The sequence below is a fragment of the Camellia sinensis genome, chromosome 2 (genome assembly GCF_055761805.1).
Source record: "Camellia sinensis isolate YWXY chromosome 2, ASM5576180v1, whole genome shotgun sequence".
NCBI classification, from domain to species: Eukaryota; Viridiplantae; Streptophyta; class Magnoliopsida; order Ericales; family Theaceae; genus Camellia; species Camellia sinensis.
The window spans coordinates 68,659,501-68,677,838 of record NC_138962.1 but is presented as its reverse complement, the minus strand read 5'-3'; the positions used below and the strand labels follow the sequence as shown (position 1 = coordinate 68,677,838).

Below are 18,338 nucleotides of genomic sequence, written 5' to 3'. Positions count from 1 at the left end.
AATGTCTAAGGTCCCTCAATTTGATCCAGAGAAATTTCAGAGAAATTCTATCCAACCCAGAGAAATTCTCTGTTTCTCTTTAGAGAAATTTCGATTTTGTTGAAAAAATCGCTAAATCAGAGAAAATTTCAATTCAAAAAAAAATGAACATTCCAATCTAGAGATCCAGTACCTATTGATTCAATTTACACTCTGTAATTCATGGATTAAAATATGGATTCTAACAACACAACCTTAAGATCCACAGCTTGATGACTGCATAGGTTGCAACTTCTAACAAATCACAAAGAAAGATTCTATGTATGGCAAGATGTTCTGAGCACCAGCAGGAAGTGGAGGCATTACACCAGATGGTTTTTATGAAATCATGGATTTGTTTGATAAATTGGGTGGCGAATCTGAATAGCTTTCTACTTTGCTTATACAAGCACTCAACTCTAGCCACAAAGGCTCCAAAGTTGCACTGGGATCATATACCAAAGAAATAGCAATAATGTATTCCTTTTTAGATTGAATTTGATGATCCTTCTCTTTCTCAGAAATTAAGGCAACGAGCGAGCTTAATACCTAGATGATTTGGCGATTATCAAAGGAGAAAGTGACGGAGAGGACGTCTTTGGAGTGGCCGACGAAGCAGCGAGTAGTGATGTCGATGGAGAGGTCCCAGAGGTGGAGCTCAGAGTCCTAGCTGTCGGAGAAAACGAACTGATAGTCGGAAAAGAGGACGATGTCTTCGACGAAGTAAGAGTGGCCGATGAGGTGGCGGCAAAGGAGGCCGTAGACTCTGTCTTCCGAGTTGTTGATTGGAGTTGCAATTGCTGTTACTCAATCTCACGGCGGTAGATACGGAGGCAGCGGTCATTAAAGGGAGTGATCTGTGTGTGTGTGTGTGTGTGTGTGTGTGTGTGTGTGCAGAGATTGAGAAGGAAGAAAGAATTGGTGGACACTTTTCTTCTCTGGACTTCATAGAGAAGAGAGAAGATGAGAAGAGAGGAGAAGAAGAAGAGAAAAATAGATCTAGGGAAGGAGAGAGAGAAAGATCTAGGGTTTTGAACTAGTAGTTGAAATCGATGAGAGAGTGAGAAGAGCAGTGGGAGAGAGAGATAGAGAGAGCGTGAGATATATCAAATTTCTCTGTGAAAGACATTAGACATCAAATAATAATATTGTGGATCTCTTTCATTATCAAAAATAGGAGAGAAACCTTAGATTAATTTTCTCTAAAGTTAAACTATTTCTGGTAGGGTGCATATAGGATTTCCTTTAAAATTAAAGCAAAAAGACATCATTATTAATGTGTGGTATAAAAAAAATAACAGTGGTAATACAGACCACTAATTTAAGAGTACTAATGCCAGCTCTAATGAGCTAGCAATGCAAGAAAAAAAAAAAAACAAATAAACAAAGGCTAAACTATCACATCAAGGTAGGACCCACATCAATGCCACCAGCAATGCCACCTCATTAGTGTAATTTTAGAGCTACTACTTCAATGGTCCCAAACATTATTCAAAAGATAAATGCTAACAAATACTTCTAAGACATTGTTTAATATTGAAATTTGTGTAAAAAATGCTTTAGAAATGATAACAAAGTTTAAACAAATTTAAATTCAATTAAGTGTTTTGAAATTAAAAAAATATGTTTCTCAGGATTTTATTTTATTTGTATAGTTCCTCAGAGACACATGCAAGACCCTTAAGAAAAATATAATATTTTGATATAATTTTATGTTAACTTTAAAAGCAAGCTGTTAAACTATGTACCCTGACATGTTTTTGCTATGACAAAAATAAACCAAGATATTTGAACAAAGGTAAATATAATCAACTGCGCTTAGCTCAGTTCGCCACTCGTATATATTCTCCACAATGTTACGTAACTCAAATTTTGTGGCTCAAAAGTGGTTCAAATGGTCAAAACGACGTTGTTTTGAGTACAGAACAACATAAAAATGGCCAAAACGACGTCATTTTGATCATTTGAGCCACTTTTGAGTCACAAAATTTAAACTACGAGACATTTTCCATATATTCTTGACTGGAAGGTGAAGGGGTCAATCATTGCAAAACACAAAGATTGATTATTGCTCCTGTATTCTGGGAGTTTTGTTGCATAATAAATTTTAATAATTAGATTTAATTTTTATTAAATTCTATTGAAAATACGTCTTGATAAAATTATCACTAAAAATAATTTTTTTTTAATAATTTTTTATATATGTCTCTAAAAATTGACAATTAGTAATTTTTTTTTGTCATAATTTTTATAAATTGTCGCTAAAACTTACAATTAGTGACTTTTTTATGATAAATTCTTTCTATAGGACCTATAAGATAATAAGTTCACTTATTAAGACCTACACGTAAGTACTCATTGAGTTTATTTGCTCATATTATGGACTTTGGTGGTGGTTATTATTAGTTGTTGAATCATGATTGATCGTTTGATATAATTCTCTTATCATATTTGTAAGGGATTGTTTGTGATGTCCTAAATAAGTACACTTTTTGATTTTTTAAACTAAAAAGTTGAAAAAAAAAAAGATGGTTGTTTGGGTTAACTTTTTGATTTTTACAAAAAAAATGTGTATTAAAAAATTGTATAAATTAGTGTGTAGGAGAAGTTAGGGACAGTAGGCGGCCTGTACCATCTGGACAAAGTGATTTGATATAAAAAATGGTTGTCTCTTTTTCGGGCATTGCATTGGACAGTGTTATTCGACCAATGGGGGCCCACCACGAGTCCCGTTTTGCTAATCAGAACTGTTCAATATGTAAAACTCGTCGAGTATTATATGCTTGTAAAAAATCACGTAGATCAGATATCGATAGCTATCTGATCGGATTTTTTTTTTTCAACCGTTAACTATAACACCATCATTTTTTTTATACAAAACTGATTTGATCATCCAGTTAGCGATATTCGATCAACGTGATTTTTATGAGTTTATAGTACTCGACGAGTTCTACATATTGAACGGTTCATATTATCAAAATGAGACTCGTAATGGGCCCCACGGGCCAAACAACACCATGTTGTTTGTGTACCCGCCTGTGCAATTTTTTCAAAAAAATTAGCAAAAGTCTGGGACGTCTGACTAAGTTGTAATAATTTTTTTGTAAAATTAATTAATTTTTTTTTATGAATAGTGATAGCTTTTTAACTTTTTTTAGTAATTTTTTACTTTTTGAATTATTTGGGGTATGCCAAACTTGGTATAAATATCATACCAATTGATATTAAAAAAAATAAAATAATAATAAATATGTTAGTTTTCTACAATTATATAAAACCTTTAAAGAGTTTGTTGAAATTTATCCATTGTCGAAAAAGTCTTTGAAAAAGTTGTCGTAGCCAGTAGTTGGCGGTAGTGAAGTGTACAGATAGGTGAATAAATAGGTGACATATGTACAAATAATGAAATATTTGAAAAGATAAATGTCATTTTGGATAGATAATATCATTTTGATCCAAAAATATTTAAGCTGTTCACTCAAATATTCTGAAATAGACCTTCTAACCTCAGCGTCCCATACATTGCTAGAAAAGGATGATCAATGGTAATATTCATTCTAATAGATACAAGTTTACTAAAATGATAATAGAGCAAAAATCTTGATAATAATTTTAAAAATACAAGGGAATGAAAGTAATTATTACAAGGGAGATACTTGTAATTAGGGTAAATTACACTTTGCCCTTTTAAAGTTTTATTCATTTTTCACTTTGGCCTTTTAAGTTTGATTTTTTTTCACTTTGACCCTTTATGTTTATAATCCTTCCCACTTTGGTCATTCATATTTGCAATTCTTCCCACTTTGGCTCTTTAAATTTGATTTTTTTCACATTGACTTTTCATGTTTGTAATCTTTCCCACTTTGAGCCTTCATATTTTTAATCCTTCCCACTAGGGGTGTCCGCGGTTCAGTTTGGGACGGTTTGCGGTTCGGTTTGGACCTGCTCGCATCTATGCAGCTTAGGAAAAAGTCAACCCGCAACCGCCCGCAATGCGGTTTGCGGTTTGTGCGGATAGGGTTCGCGAATGTGCGGGCGATTTGCGGATTGAACTTTTTTTTCAAAAATTTATTTTTAAACCTTTTTTTTTTCTCTCATTTTGACAATTTTTATTTTGAACCTTTTTCTTTCCTCATATTTGCTCCAACAGATTGATTCAGACAAATACTCTTTCAGATTTAATTTGGACCAACAAATTTAAATAACAGACATATACTCTTTCAGACTTAATTTAATTTTAATAACAGACTGATTCGGAATTCCTGAAAAATATAAAACAACTAAGAGTAGTAGTTACAGATTCAAACCATTCAAATTTCAAGTTACAGATTCAAACCATTCCTTAAGCACAAACCATTCAATTCCAAAACACTCACACCTTGATTTTCAATTTAAATTTAATTTAATTCCAAAACACACAAACCACACAAACATTCAAATTTAATTTTCAATTTTTATAAAATTAAATCCTAATCATTTAAAAAATCACTCTAAAGAATCTAGAATACTCACAAGAGGGCACGATCCTCCCGTACATTATTGTCCTCTTCAATGATCCTAGATCCAGCCAAGAGTTGCATAACCAGTCCAGATGTCACAATGGGGGTGATCCCCAGCTCCATGACAGTCCCACGATTTGAGACAAGAATAACACGCATCCAATAGAATGGATCTGCACCTATTGTAGAGTGTATGCCATACAGAGAGAGCTGACTACATACCACAAAAATAAAGAGAGAGATCACAGTGTATAGAATTATAACTCAGACCTTGATTTTTAGATAACAGACATATACTCTTACCTTTGATCTAAGATCAAACAGATTCAGATCACATAGAACACAGATTCAGATCACAGATTCAGACCAAAACAGATTCAGACCAAAACAAACACATAGAACACATATTCAGATCTGTTGGTCCAACAAACACACAAAACACAGAATCAGATTCGATCAGGGCGAGAGAGAGGGACAAAGATTAAAAGAGATAGAGGCTTACCCATGAGACGATTGGTGCGATGAGATGAACAACAAGAAAGTGAGAGAGACAGTGATGAGATGAGAGTGATCGCCGATCGGTGCAAAAGATGAAGATGAACAACGAAACGAGAGAGTGAGAGAGACAGTGATGAGATGAGATGAGATGAGACTGAGAGAGTGAGGTATAGACAGCGATTAGGGTTTTTTCTTTTGTTTGTTATAGATGAGGTGAATGAGATAGTGAGAGATGGATGGTTAGATTTGAAAGAGGGAAAAAAAAAAGTTTAATTTAGGCTTGGTTTGGGGTACACTAAATAATACAAAAAGTAAAAAAGTCACTATCTTATTTAAGTCACATCATCTTATTTAAATCACATCACCTCTCTAACACATCACATCACATCAAACCCAACCCAAACCCAAATCCAACCCATATAAGCCAATAAGTCAAAAAGTACATTTTTTTAGAACATCCCAAACCAACCCTTAATGCGGGCGCTTTGGTTGGGTGGGTGGATGGGGGTCAAACCCGCAACCCGCCTGTAACCCGAAATTTATATAAAATTCAAACCGCACCCTACCCTAATATGTTTGCGAAACCGCCCACATGCGTGCGGTTCGGATCGGGTAGGGCGGTTTGGGCGGTTCGGATAACCCTACGCCCAGCCCTACTTCCCACTTTACTCCTAGACTAACTTCCATAAAAAAAAATAACAGAATTTATCACATTACTAACACATCAGTTCCATATGTGATGTAAAAAATTTACTAATGCTGTGTTTAGTTGGGAGATTTAGGGAGGGATTTGAAAAGGGAAATGGAAAAGGTAGGTGAAATGTGAATAAAACATGCCTATATTTCACCTAGTTTCACACACCTTTTCCCTTTCCCTTTTCAAATCCCTCCCAAATTGTCCAACCAAACACAGCATAAAGATGCAAAAAAAAAAAAAAAAAAAAAAAAAATTGTAATTTTTTTTTAATCTTTAGTGAACTTTTTTTTCAAATTTATTCATAAACATTATTACATTATAAATGCATCTAAATTAGATGCAGCTAAAAAAATAAAAACAAATTTAATTAAAAAAAGAAAAAAGTTCACTAAAGACGAAAAAAAAAACGATAATAAATTTTTCATTTCAGAATTGATAATACATGTGTTTGAGTCGGTATATTTTTATTTTTTTCGTCTTTAATAAACTTTTTTTTTATATTTTTCTAGTTAATTTTGTTTTTATTTTTTTAGCTGCTTCTAATCTAGATGCATGAATAATGTAATAATGTCTATGAATAAATTTGAAGAAAATGTTCACTAAAGACTAAAAAAAAATTTAATTTTTTTTACTTTTATTTTTTGCATCTTTAGTGAATTTTTTACATCATACATGGAGCTGCTGTGTTAGTGATGTGGCAAATTCTATTAATTTTATAGATGAAAGTTGGTCTTGGAATAATGTGGAAAGGATTACAAATATGAAGGGACAAAGTGAAATAGATTACAAACATGAAGGACCAAAGTAAAAAAAATTAAATTTAAAAAATTAAAATAAAAAAAATTACAAATATAAAAAGTCAAAATGAAAAAAATTAAGGGGAATTAACTAGTAAATCCCATTTTGTGGATTTGTAATCCATAAGGTCCTGAATGTTTTCTTAGTGACTGGGTGGTCCCTTAATTTGTTTGTTGACAGTTTTGCCACTGCTAGTATTATTGATTGACATTTGGTGTGGGTTTGTATGGGATAAAGTGAATGGGTGTTTGTGTGTCACGCTGATCGAAAAAGCACACTAATACCTTTTTTAATTTAATAAGTGTGTAACACTTACAACATGAGACATGGGTTGTGACGTGAACACAAATATTTTGACATTTTTTTTAATGCGTACGACATAGGTTGTGACGTGTGAGAGGGGAGATTTGCACCGTTAGTACGGCCGAGCTAAGACGGCACGGATCTGTTTTGCTCGGTCTTAAAGACCGGCTGACCGGCGTGAACTAAGCCTGGCCGAGCTACGACTCGCAAATATCCGGCAGTGCACGCAGCCAAGTGGCGAGATCGGGCTACGGATAGCTCGGGCTAAACTATGGACAAGCGAGGCTTGGTACGTCTCTGACCGGTGAGCCGAGATGGGCAGATTCCAGAGAACCTCGGATGAAGGTAGACTGGACGGAGGCCGACATGCCTTACAATCGGTATGCCACGACGAACCGGTCAACTCCAGCCCGGTCCATGGGCGTCCCCCCCCGCCGCCGCCCCTTTGCCAAGGGGCAGTCCGGTGGGGCATAGCGTGGTTGAGCGCCTGTGGCGATAGTTCTTCTTGGGAAATAGGCCGGACGTGGTACTGCGGTCAGGTGTGCCACCTGGGCCGATGGCACGAAGGAAGGGATATCTGCTCCACATATGCCTCAATACCGTTAAGCAGTTCTGCGTGTACTGTTGGGAGGACTAAGCCTTTACACGCGTAAGGTGGTGAGAGGCGAGTACTGCCACCTGTCTTGGGAAGGACAGCAGAGGTAATGCGCGCATAATCTTGAGGCTGCATGGCCAGCCTTGAAATAGGGAGAATGGCGAACGTTAGAGATATGCAACTTTTTCCCCAAAAGAAAACACTCTCTCTCTATCTCTCTTCTCCTTTCTCAAGTGGACTGACTTGATCGTCGGAGGGTCTTTCCGGCACACCACCGCCGGGCAGCTCACCGTTTCTGTGTTACCAGGTAGACGTCGTCAAGAGAAACTTAGAGTACAAGGAGTACGGAAAGCAGTGGATATTTCGCCCCCGTACAACGTGAACACGAGATCATTGCCTTTGTTTCCTTCACTTTATCTTCTTAGAACATTGTCAAATTTCAATCTGACTCTGGAACACATCGGCTATGAAGGCAGCTTTGTTACATTCGTCTCCAGATCAATCAATCTCTCCCAACAAGCAGTTCACAAACCCTAAGAAAAACAACCAGCCTCTCATTTAACGAAGCTTTGAGAACTTCACTCCTTCGAACTTCCATGGCGGTCTTCTTCACGCGCCTCGTCGTTCTCTCTCACTTCTCAATCCTCAGCCACCTCTTCTTCCTCTTCTGATCCCTAAACCTAACATTAACCCTCTCAACAGAGGCCTTTCGTGCCCTTCCAAAAAAATCAAAAACCGAAAGAAATCGAAGACACCAGTGAATTCAGATTCAAAACCAGATCTGAAATCAACGGAGTGGGTGCTTATTGGACCATCAATTGGCAGGTACTGCAGCTACGACGTGGGTTGTGACGTGAACACGAGAATCGGTGGGATTGGTTGAAGCATCACCCGTCGTACCCCGCCGGAACAGGCGATTGGATTCTGCATCACCCGTTGGGTTCACCCAGATCTGAAATCGACCGAGTGTGTGCTTATTGGACCATCAATTGGCAGGTACTGCAGGTACGACGTGGATTGTGACGTGAACACGAGAATCGGTAGGATTGGTTGAAGCATCACCCATCGTACCCCGCTGGAACAGGTGATCGGATTCTGTATCACCCGTTGGGTTCATATTTGTTGGTCCACGCAGTGTTGTGTGACTCTATAACCCAAAAACATGGATCCGAATTATTAAACGTGGATTAGGAAACGTATCCTACAAAATTTGCATTCAATCCCAATATACATCTGTAAAAAGAAAAAATAAAAGAGAGTCAAACTCGTCCACACATACATCACATAAATTTAAAACGGGACCTGATTGTCCACAAAACATATCAAACATGACTTGTCAATCCAAGAGAATAAATATGGGACCAAATGGAATAATAGATTGATAAATAAGACTTTTTAATAATTTTTTAAAAAATGAAACTTAAAAAATCAAAGTAAAAAATGAATAAAACTTTAAGAAAAGTAAAGTGTCATTTACCTTGCAATTATGTAAAAAGCTCATGTTCCCTATCCCATTACCAAAAAACGCTTATTTTATTTTATTTTTTTATGGTAAACGCGCGTGGTCAAGCAGTCAGAAAAAACCTCAATAATAATTTTTCTCACTCCAAAATTATTAATTTGATCAAAGACAAAGACAAAGACAAAGTAAAGAGTAGTGTGTATTAAAATGTCTCTCTCTCCATAAATATCTCCCATGTTCATCTACCCCCTATCTCTGGGTTTACAATTCCAAAGCCTCTTGCACCATCTACATCTTCCTTCTTTGAGCTCAACTATAGGTTTGACTTCTAGTCCTTTTTGTCTTTTTATCATCTTGAACAATCCTTACAAACAATTTTTACATGGTGATCACAATCTTTTTCATTATCAGTCATCAGTGACCTCTGGATTATGATCTGTTCTTGATTTTCTTGTTTTCTTTCTGTTTGTCACCACCCTTTAGCTTGTATGGTGATCTTTTGCTTTTTGCTAGTTTTCTTGTTTACTTTTTGGTTGAAATATCATCTGAGATTAGGGGTTTCTATGGTGTTTTTTCATATACCCATTTCATCTTTCTAATTTGGAGTGTACGTGTGACTGTATGTAGGTATAGTTTTGCATAAAAATGTGCTATGATTGTAATAGTTTCATTTTTTGGATATGGGTTTGATATTTTTTTTGGCAAATCTTTTGGCTTTTATGTACTGTATATGTTCTTCAAATTTTCTTGAATGGGTTTGTATGTACAGGGTAGAAATATAGCTCTAATTGATATGAAACCCTTGATATTGTTCTCTTCTTCTGCCAATCTGATATTGAGTTCTGTATTTTCTTGAATTCTCTTGATCACATCATACTGAGGAATCATGAATTTCTTTGGAAGATACCTAGTCCCAACTGCAATTTGTACTCCAACCATTGCTTTTTTAGTGGCTCTTCCTACTCGAATTACCCTCTTTTGGTCTATATTTTGAAATCTCAAACAAAGTTATTATGAAAATATATAAAAACTGATTTCAAATGTGAAAGATCCTAAAGGGGTTCTTTTCATTTCCGCACAGCTTCATGAAAATATATGTAAATCTTAGCATGATAAATAACCACCTTTTTTCCCCTCAATTAATAATAGAAGCAAGAAAGTGAACTTAGTGGTCAGCAGTTAGGAGTTTAATTGAGAGTGTTACTGTGGCCAATTTAGTATTGCAAGTTCAATTGGGGTTTGAGTGTGTCCATAAAAGACAGGGAGACTAATACAAATGATTTTTTTGAGCCAATATATTCTATAAGCTTGTTGTTACCTAATAAATAGCCTTTGGTGACAACTAAGACTGTCAAACATTTGAGTTCTCTTCTCATTATCTTTTATCTCAAAATTGACTACTGGTTTATCAAAAGTGTATTTATGTGTGCTCTTAATCTATTTATTTTTTTTAATGTTCGACACTAGCAACAACGTGCCATTGGTTTCTTCCGTATTTTCCACAATTGCTTGCTTGCCATGCATGCCAAAGGTCCCTTGAACTTACCTTTTGTTCATTATTGAACCAGGGCATTCTCTAAAATGAAGCACAACTATCTTTTGGGCGCTCTCAGTTTACTGTTTTTGACATGCGCTGTAGTTCACTCTTCCTCTGATGGTTTACTGAGAATTGGTTTGAAGAAACAGCCTGTGGATCTTCATGGCATTAAGGCTGCCAAGATGGCAAGATCGCAAGGCAAACAAGGGAAGGGCTTGAATAGTATGCGTTCACATGAATCTGATGTTGACATAATTTCTCTCAAAAACTATATGGATGCCCAATACTATGGAGAGATTAGTATTGGGTCACCACCACAGAAATTCACTGTCATATTTGATACCGGCAGTTCCAATCTCTGGGTTCCCTCATCAAAATGCATTTTTTCTGTGAGTTCTTCTGATATTTAGTTTTGCAAACTCATATTTTTCTTCTTAAAGAATTACCTAATAAATTAAAATTATGTGCAGATTGCTTGTTTATTGCATCCTAAGTACAAGCACACCAAGTCCAAGTCATACCACAAAATTGGTAAATTTTTTAGTCTTTTTGTCTTTATTTTTTCTTTTTAATCATGTTGCTAAATGCTTGGTTTGGGCATTATTGAGTACCAAGTTCCGACTCACAAGTTGCTTGACATAAGAAAAGCTTGTGACATTTGGGCTATGTTTGGATCATGTTGAGTAGGAATTTGTGGAGGGAAATGAAATGGAAAGGGAAAAGTGACAAAAATAGAAGCTAAATCTTTGTCACTTTTTGCGTATAATTTCTTTTTCCTTCACAAATCCCCTACCCAAATCCACGATCCAAACACAACCTTAGAGATTATTACAAGAAATATGCTTAAATATCTATTATTAATTTGCGATTCAGGAAAATCTTGTGCAATACATTATGGATCTGGATCAGTTAAAGGCTTCCTTAGTCAAGATAATGTTGGAGTCGGCGATCTTGTGGTCAACGATCAAGTGAGTTCTTGTTTTGTTTTGAGATCTAATATGGAATTGGTTTTTGACTCACTACTTTTGGTGATAGACACACATGCTTAATTTTTTCAGGTTTTCATGGAGGCTACAAAAGAAGGAAGTCTTACTTTTGTAGTGGCGAAGTTTGATGGAATACTTGGGCTTGGTTTCCAGGAAATCTCAGTTGGGGATGTAGTGCCAGTCTGGTATTACTTTGTAAAATTTATTGCTCTTAACTGTTTTACGAAACGGATTTAGTGCTCTTAGGATACATGTTAAAGAGCTTGAAAAGATTGCACATTCTGCTTGAAAGTGAGTGTAATAAAGAATGTACAATCTTTTTAAGCCTTCTTAATGTGCCCTAATGGCATTAACAAAGACCCTTTATGAATTATTCATCTTTGTGACAGAAAATATGTACTCCAACCCCTCCATTCTTCTACACTTCCAATGTCTTGGATACTGATTCATGATGAGAGTGCAGGTACAATATGGTGGAACAAGGTATTGTAAAAGAGGAAGTCTTTTCTTTTTGGCTTAATCGGGATCCAGATGCAAAAGACGGTGGTGAGCTTGTCTTTGGTGGTGTTGATCCAAAGCACTTCAAGGGGGTGCATACTTATGTTCCCGTTACTCAAAAGGGTTACTGGCAGGTGTGAAGACTAAAGTTTAATGTTTCCAACACACTTTTCATGCTTCAATGTATTTTTTTTTTTAACTTGATGTATTTGTCTTCTTTATTTTTCAGTTTGAAATGGAAGATTTCCTTATTGGAAATTATTCAACAGGTAACTTTTTGTGCATATGTAAATCCAGTGGTAATAGGTTATTAATTTGGGCAAAATAAATGTTGTGTCAAAGACTGAGTTATTGTTTCCTTTTCTTTTCTTTTTTCAAGGTTATTGCAGCGGTGGATGTGCTGCTATTGTGGATTCTGGAACGTCATTGCTTGCTGGTCCAACTGTGTGTGCTTCTAACTTTTGGCAATTATTTATCAAAAAAAAAAAGAAATGGTCACAAAGATCCTCAGGATGGATTAATCATCTTTTTTCTTTTGTTTCCCTTATTTATTTATTTATTTATAAATATTTCTGATTTGCCCATCGATTTCAGACTATCGTCACTGAAATCAACCATGCTATTGGAGCAGAAGGAATAGTGAGCATGGAATGTAAAGAAATAGTTTCCGAATATGGAGAATTGATATGGGATCTCCTAATTGCAGGGGTCTGTTCTTTTTCAAGTCTTGTTACCCTTTATTTATTTACTATTTTTTTGTCTATTTTCTTTTTAATTTCAATAAAAGCCCTTAAGAGATTACTACTGTGATATGCAGGTACGACCTGGAAAAGTATGTTCAGAGATTGGTTTGTGCTTATTTAAGGGGGCTCAGTCTGAAAGGTTAGGAAGTTCTTAGTGCTTTTGTTTTACTAAAATTTCATTTCTCAGTCGTGCATACCATAACCGGTATAAATTTCTTATACGAAGCCTTGGGTAGAACTTGCCTCTGAAAAGGGGCCTTGCAAAGGGAGAGTGTCTAAGAGCTATGAACTTGCCATCCTTACTCGGAAGCTTTACTCACTTATCAGTATTCAACAACTTAGCACTATGGCCATACATAATGGGGCTGCTTGGTGTAGCTTATGGAGCTGCTTATAGTGTGTGTGTGTGTTTTTTTGGAAATCTGTATCAGATAGTTTGGTGCAATTTGTACTTACAACTTATGAGACTGCAAATAGCTTAAATAAGTTGAAAAAAGTTGATCCAATGGGATGTAGGAGGAGAGACTTTTAACTTCTGCTTTATGATTTATTAACTCTCAGCTTGTTAGAAGCTGCACCAAACAGACCCAATTCCAAGTTATTTAAATCAAGCAACCTATCCGATCCCATACTTGACATGGTGACTATTTTGATACCAAATTAGGCAACCTCTTGGGTAGAACTCACCATTTAAAACCGGCGGGAAGGTGCTTAGGAGCTTATATGCGTGGCCAAGCCCATACTTAACCTATGTAGGACATTAGGGTTGTAACACTTTCTTGGTTTTTGAGCACACACTAAAAAACCATAGGTTCCACGAAATCATTATTCGTGGGGGTATCTCATTTCTTTGAGAAAGTGCCTTCTAGTTCTTAAAACCCTTTTGATCAAGTTTACTGAACTTCCTCTCATAATTCTTAGAGGCTTCTAAGACCTAATGCTCTATTTGGTTCACTAGAATGTAATTCTTATTCCTCAAGCTCTCATATGGAATGATCATTCCCTTACTATAGTGAATGATGATTTCATTTGTAATTTATTTTTTATTACTTTTTTTAGTCAATCAAACATAGGAATGATTATTTTGATGAAATCAATTATTCTATTCCACTCCATTCTAGTGAACCAAACACTACATGAGTGCTTTAATGTATATGTGAAGTTTTGGCTAGGGCTTGACTTGAATTGATACTGAACCTAATTCTTTGCAGTGCTAATATCAAGACAGTGGTTGAAGAAAGCAATGAGAAAATTTCCCCCGGGGATGATCTTCTATGCACTGCTTGTGAGATGCTTGTTGTTTGGGTCGAGAACCAGCTAAAAGCAGAGGAAGCAAAGGAGACCGTGTTCAATTATGTGAATCAGGTTAGTTACTACCAAAATGTAACTTCTGTTTACAAGCCTAAATAGTTGTTTCTCTGCTATGTTAGACATAAGGTTTTCATGTTTAATAGCTGTGCGAGAGCCTGCCAAGTCCAAATGGAGAATCAGCAGTCGACTGCAATAGCCTGTCAAAGCTGCCAAATGTTACATTCACGATTGGAAGCAAAGATTTCACCCTTACTCCTGAACAGGTCTGATCTTATTACTGTCTTTAAGCTTTCAATTTGCCTAAACTCTTTGTTCTCTCATTTGTTATAGTCTAGCTAGAGACTAGTTGTTAGTTTACAAAGCATTTATGATGATATATTTTACATTTGGAAATATTTGGGTATGGGTTGATTGAAACATTTTGAGAGTTCAAATGGAGGAAAATGTATTGAGAAGTTTGAATTTGAAAATTGTGTCAGAAACTTCAAAAACTTAGAGAAGCCAACAGTGGTGTTTGATAGGGTATGACAATAGGTCACTAATATTTGGGTATGACAATTGACCTTTTCATATGGAAATGTGTTATCGTAAATTTTGGTGGCTTGAAATACTAAAGGAGCAATAATATTGAGAAGAAGCATGCTCATATATGTGGCAGCAATGGGCCAATATTTTTTGAGACATTAGGCTAAATATGAAAATAAGGCCTCATCTTACTTGGTCATTGAAAAATTAGGGCCTTTGACAGTAGGAATTTTTGAGGATTTCTTGAGGGCTTTAGGTGATGGGCTAAGCGGCGTGATGGTTGAGTTGCTTCTGATATGTGGTTGAGAAAAATAAAACATCTTAAATAAGTAGATCTATCCTAGAATTAACAATAAACTTAAGCAAACTTAAAGCGCACACAAGATTTACCTTCTTGGTTAGCCTTGTGCATTTGGTACGACTATTTTTTAGAGTAATTTCCCATTCTTTTACCTCAATGACTACTCGCTTTATTTCAGTATGTTCTGAAAACCGGAGAGGGAGATATTGCTATCTGCATCAGCGGGTTTATTGCCTTGGATGTGCCTCCACCTCGTGGTCCTCTGTGGTACGTTTATTATCTTGGATTTTTCTAATTCATGCCCATAATCCGCAACCATGGAAATCGAAGGAACAATAAACAAAATCATATATACGACGACAAACAACATTTCGTGTTTTGTTGAGATAAATCACTGAGGCTTTTGTTTTGTGTGTCTCATGCTAAAATATATATGTATATTTGCACTGAATGCAGGATTCTTGGAGATGTATTCATGGGAGTGTATCATACAGTATTCGACTACGGAAACCTCCGACTAGGTTTTGCTGAATCTGCTTAGTTAGTCACTCTGTCATCTATCTCATAAAAACTTGTCTGGTAATGTTGTGAACTACGATGGATTGTAGATGGTGTACGTGAATCGTGTGATGGGTTTTCTATATGTGACTATTCATAATGAGTTGAGACTTTTGTGCTTGTAAATATGTGTTGCTTGGAGATGAAATGTTATTTCAGTCTTGTACCTTGCAGAAAATTTCTCATTTCCTTTATAGAGTATTTGTAATCCACGTGTTTGTGTATTATTCATTTGAGTTCTCCACATCATTTTGTCATGCATTGATTAGATTCATAGCATAGCAAGAAAAGAGTTTTTATTTTATTTTATTTTATATAAAGAAAAATGAATATAAACATGTTTTTATAGCTATGCTTTTCCAAACTCAACTATAATTTTGAATTTGAATACTGAAAAAAATAATTTAATACAGGAGAAGGATTAAATTTATATCTGCAGATACAAATAAATGGGCTACAAACCTAAGCTGCGTTTGGAATCATTGTTTATTTTTCAATTTTTAGAAACAAAAATAATAGGAAGTTTAAAATTACCTTGGAAATAGTGTTCAAAATTTTGTATACTTCCTTTTGTATTTCTTCTAACATGGGTTGTTTTAAAATTTTCTTAGAAAAGTTCTCTGCAAGGGTTGAGTTTGTGTGCGCCATCGTAAGTCTCAATTTTTCTTGAACTGGATCACAAGTCTTAATTTAAATTGTTAATTTTAATAAAGCCTTGTATGTAGGGTGAATTTTACTAACAATTAATGATTTTTTAATTGTGACACATTTTATCTTGAATTTTAAATCTTATTTCAAATAAGGATAATTGAAGATAATATTGATCAATTTTAAGGACAAAATCATTAATTTGATAAAATATAAACTAATTTGATAAAAATAGATGTCAAAAATATATTTTTGAATTTTTAAAAATTATTTCTACTCACTAAAGATAAAATTGTGTAAAATTAATAAATCTTTTACACATTTATTTATTTATTTATTTTATCAAATTAATTTTTATTATGTATTTGGATGAAGATCATGTAATTGGTGGTTGTTTTTATTTTCATTAAATTAATTTTTATTTTTTTGAAAGTCAAATATGGCGACAACTTTGATATCATTATTAAACCAATCCATTAAGGGGGATTTGGTGATAGCCCCCTCACTATTTAATTTGTCTTTCAAAAGGATAAGAATTATATAAGTACTTTCAAAACCCCATAATATTTTAAAACTTGTTTCTTTTACTATATTACCCTCATATCTATCAGCTCTCCTATTAAGCCATCTTCACTGTGTATTTCAGGGTAAAATTTTACTTTGAATAAGAGTAAAATTTTACACTCTGAAACTAAAAGTAAAATTTTACTCTGTATAAAAGTAAAATTTTACTCTGAAAAATAAGTAAATTGTGAGACTCTGAAGCTAAAAGTAAAATTTTACTCTGTATAAAATTTTACTCTGTATAAAAGTAAAATTTTACTATGAATGAGAATAAAATTTTACACTCTGAAACTAAAAGTAAAATTTTACTCTGAAAATAAGTAAACTGTAAGACTCTGAAGCTAAAAGTAAAATTTTACTCTGTATAAAAGTAAAATTTTACTCTGGTTCTGTCAAATGAAAAAAACAGAGCAATAGAACCAGAGTAAAATTTTACTCTGGTTCTATCAAATGAAATTTGATGTTTACTCTGAAAAATCGATGGAACTTTGAGCTTTGAATCAGGCCTATAATCCTTGAATCAATCGATGTTTACTTTGAAAAACATTGAATCATGCCTATAATCCTTGAATCAAGCTATAATCTGAAAATTTTAGAGAAATCTCAATTTTTCATACCCCGATTCTTCAGATTTTTCAGATTTTACAGATTTTTCAGATTTTTAAAACTTTGAGTTTTCAAAAATCTATATATTCGAATTCAAATCTCAAAACACACAAACACACACACATATATAGATATATTACAGATCGGAATATGTAGATATATATATATTCGAATTCAAATATCAAAACACACAAACACACACATATACAGATCGGAATATGTAGATATATATATATTCGAATTCAAATATCAAAACACACAAACACACACATATATATAGATATATATATCTATATATCTCGGGAGATTAGAGATCGGAATCGTTCATGGTGCACAGATTTGAGTTGAAACCCTATATCGAAAGAGGGAAGAGAAGCTTGCGGAGGCTCTGGAGGATGATGAAGTCATGGAGAGGTAACGGTCGAGGACGGAGTCGATGGAGGGGTTGCCGAAGGCGAAGGTGTTGCCGGCGTTAGAGAAGGTGATGACGGCGGCTTCGATGCCGCACAAGTTGCAGAACTCGCCGGTCTTCTTGAAGAGGCCATCTGTGGAAAGGAAGAGAGTGGGGAAGTGAGTGGGTATAATAGTCATATAAAATATTTAAATAATAAATTTGTCCTTTATGCAAGACTTTATAATTATGAGGGGGTTTAGAAAGTATAATTTTTTTCTTAGTCCTTTTAACAATGAAAGGAAGGTAAAAGAGATTTATAGCCAAATTTCCCATCCATTAAATCAAAAAATTCAGAACTAAAAATATTTAATATATTAAATATATCAATTACACATTAAAAGGATAACAACCACCCATTACATGATCATTATCCAAACACATAATAAAAATTAATTTCGTAAAATAAATAAATAAATAATGTGTTAAAAATTTATCTATTTTACATAATTTTATCTTTAGTGGGCATAAATAATTTTTAAAAATTCAAAAATATTTTTTTGACAATTATTTTTGTCAAATTTGTTTATATTTTATCAAATTGACAATTTGCTCCTGATAAGTAATGGTACTTTCAATTGTCTTTATTTAGAACAAGATTCAAAATTTAGAATCAAATGTGTAACAATTAAAAAATCAAGGACCAAAATGACATAAATCTTAAACTATAAGGACTGTTGGTGTAATTCGTTTATATATATATATATATCATTTATTAAAAAAATTAAGTCGATTAAATA

At 34.5% G+C, this 18,338-nt stretch overlaps 1 protein-coding gene across 2 annotated transcripts; it reads left to right on the top strand.

Annotated features, from left to right (window-relative positions):
• The first annotated feature begins 8,883 nt into the window (after nt 1–8,883).
• On the top strand, nt 8,884–15,507 carry LOC114307551 (aspartic proteinase A1). 2 transcript variants are annotated; one of them, XM_082914774.1, is made up of 14 exons: nt 8,884–9,189; nt 10,439–10,796; nt 10,878–10,938; nt 11,281–11,375; nt 11,466–11,578; nt 11,857–12,025; nt 12,121–12,160; nt 12,271–12,335; nt 12,486–12,599; nt 12,709–12,773; nt 13,846–13,999; nt 14,089–14,208; nt 14,950–15,038; nt 15,228–15,507. In XM_082914774.1, the coding sequence occupies exons 2-14, from the start codon at nt 10,452–10,454 to the stop codon at nt 15,310–15,312; spliced, it is 1,515 nt and encodes a 504-aa protein (XP_082770900.1). In that variant the 5' UTR covers nt 8,884–9,189; nt 10,439–10,451; the 3' UTR covers nt 15,313–15,507. The 2 variants fall into 2 exon arrangements, with proteins under 2 accessions (XP_082770900.1, XP_082770901.1); XM_082914775.1 differs by lacking the exon at nt 8,884–9,189 and adding an exon at nt 9,199–9,356.
• Nucleotides 15,508–18,338: the final 2,831 nt, after the last annotated feature.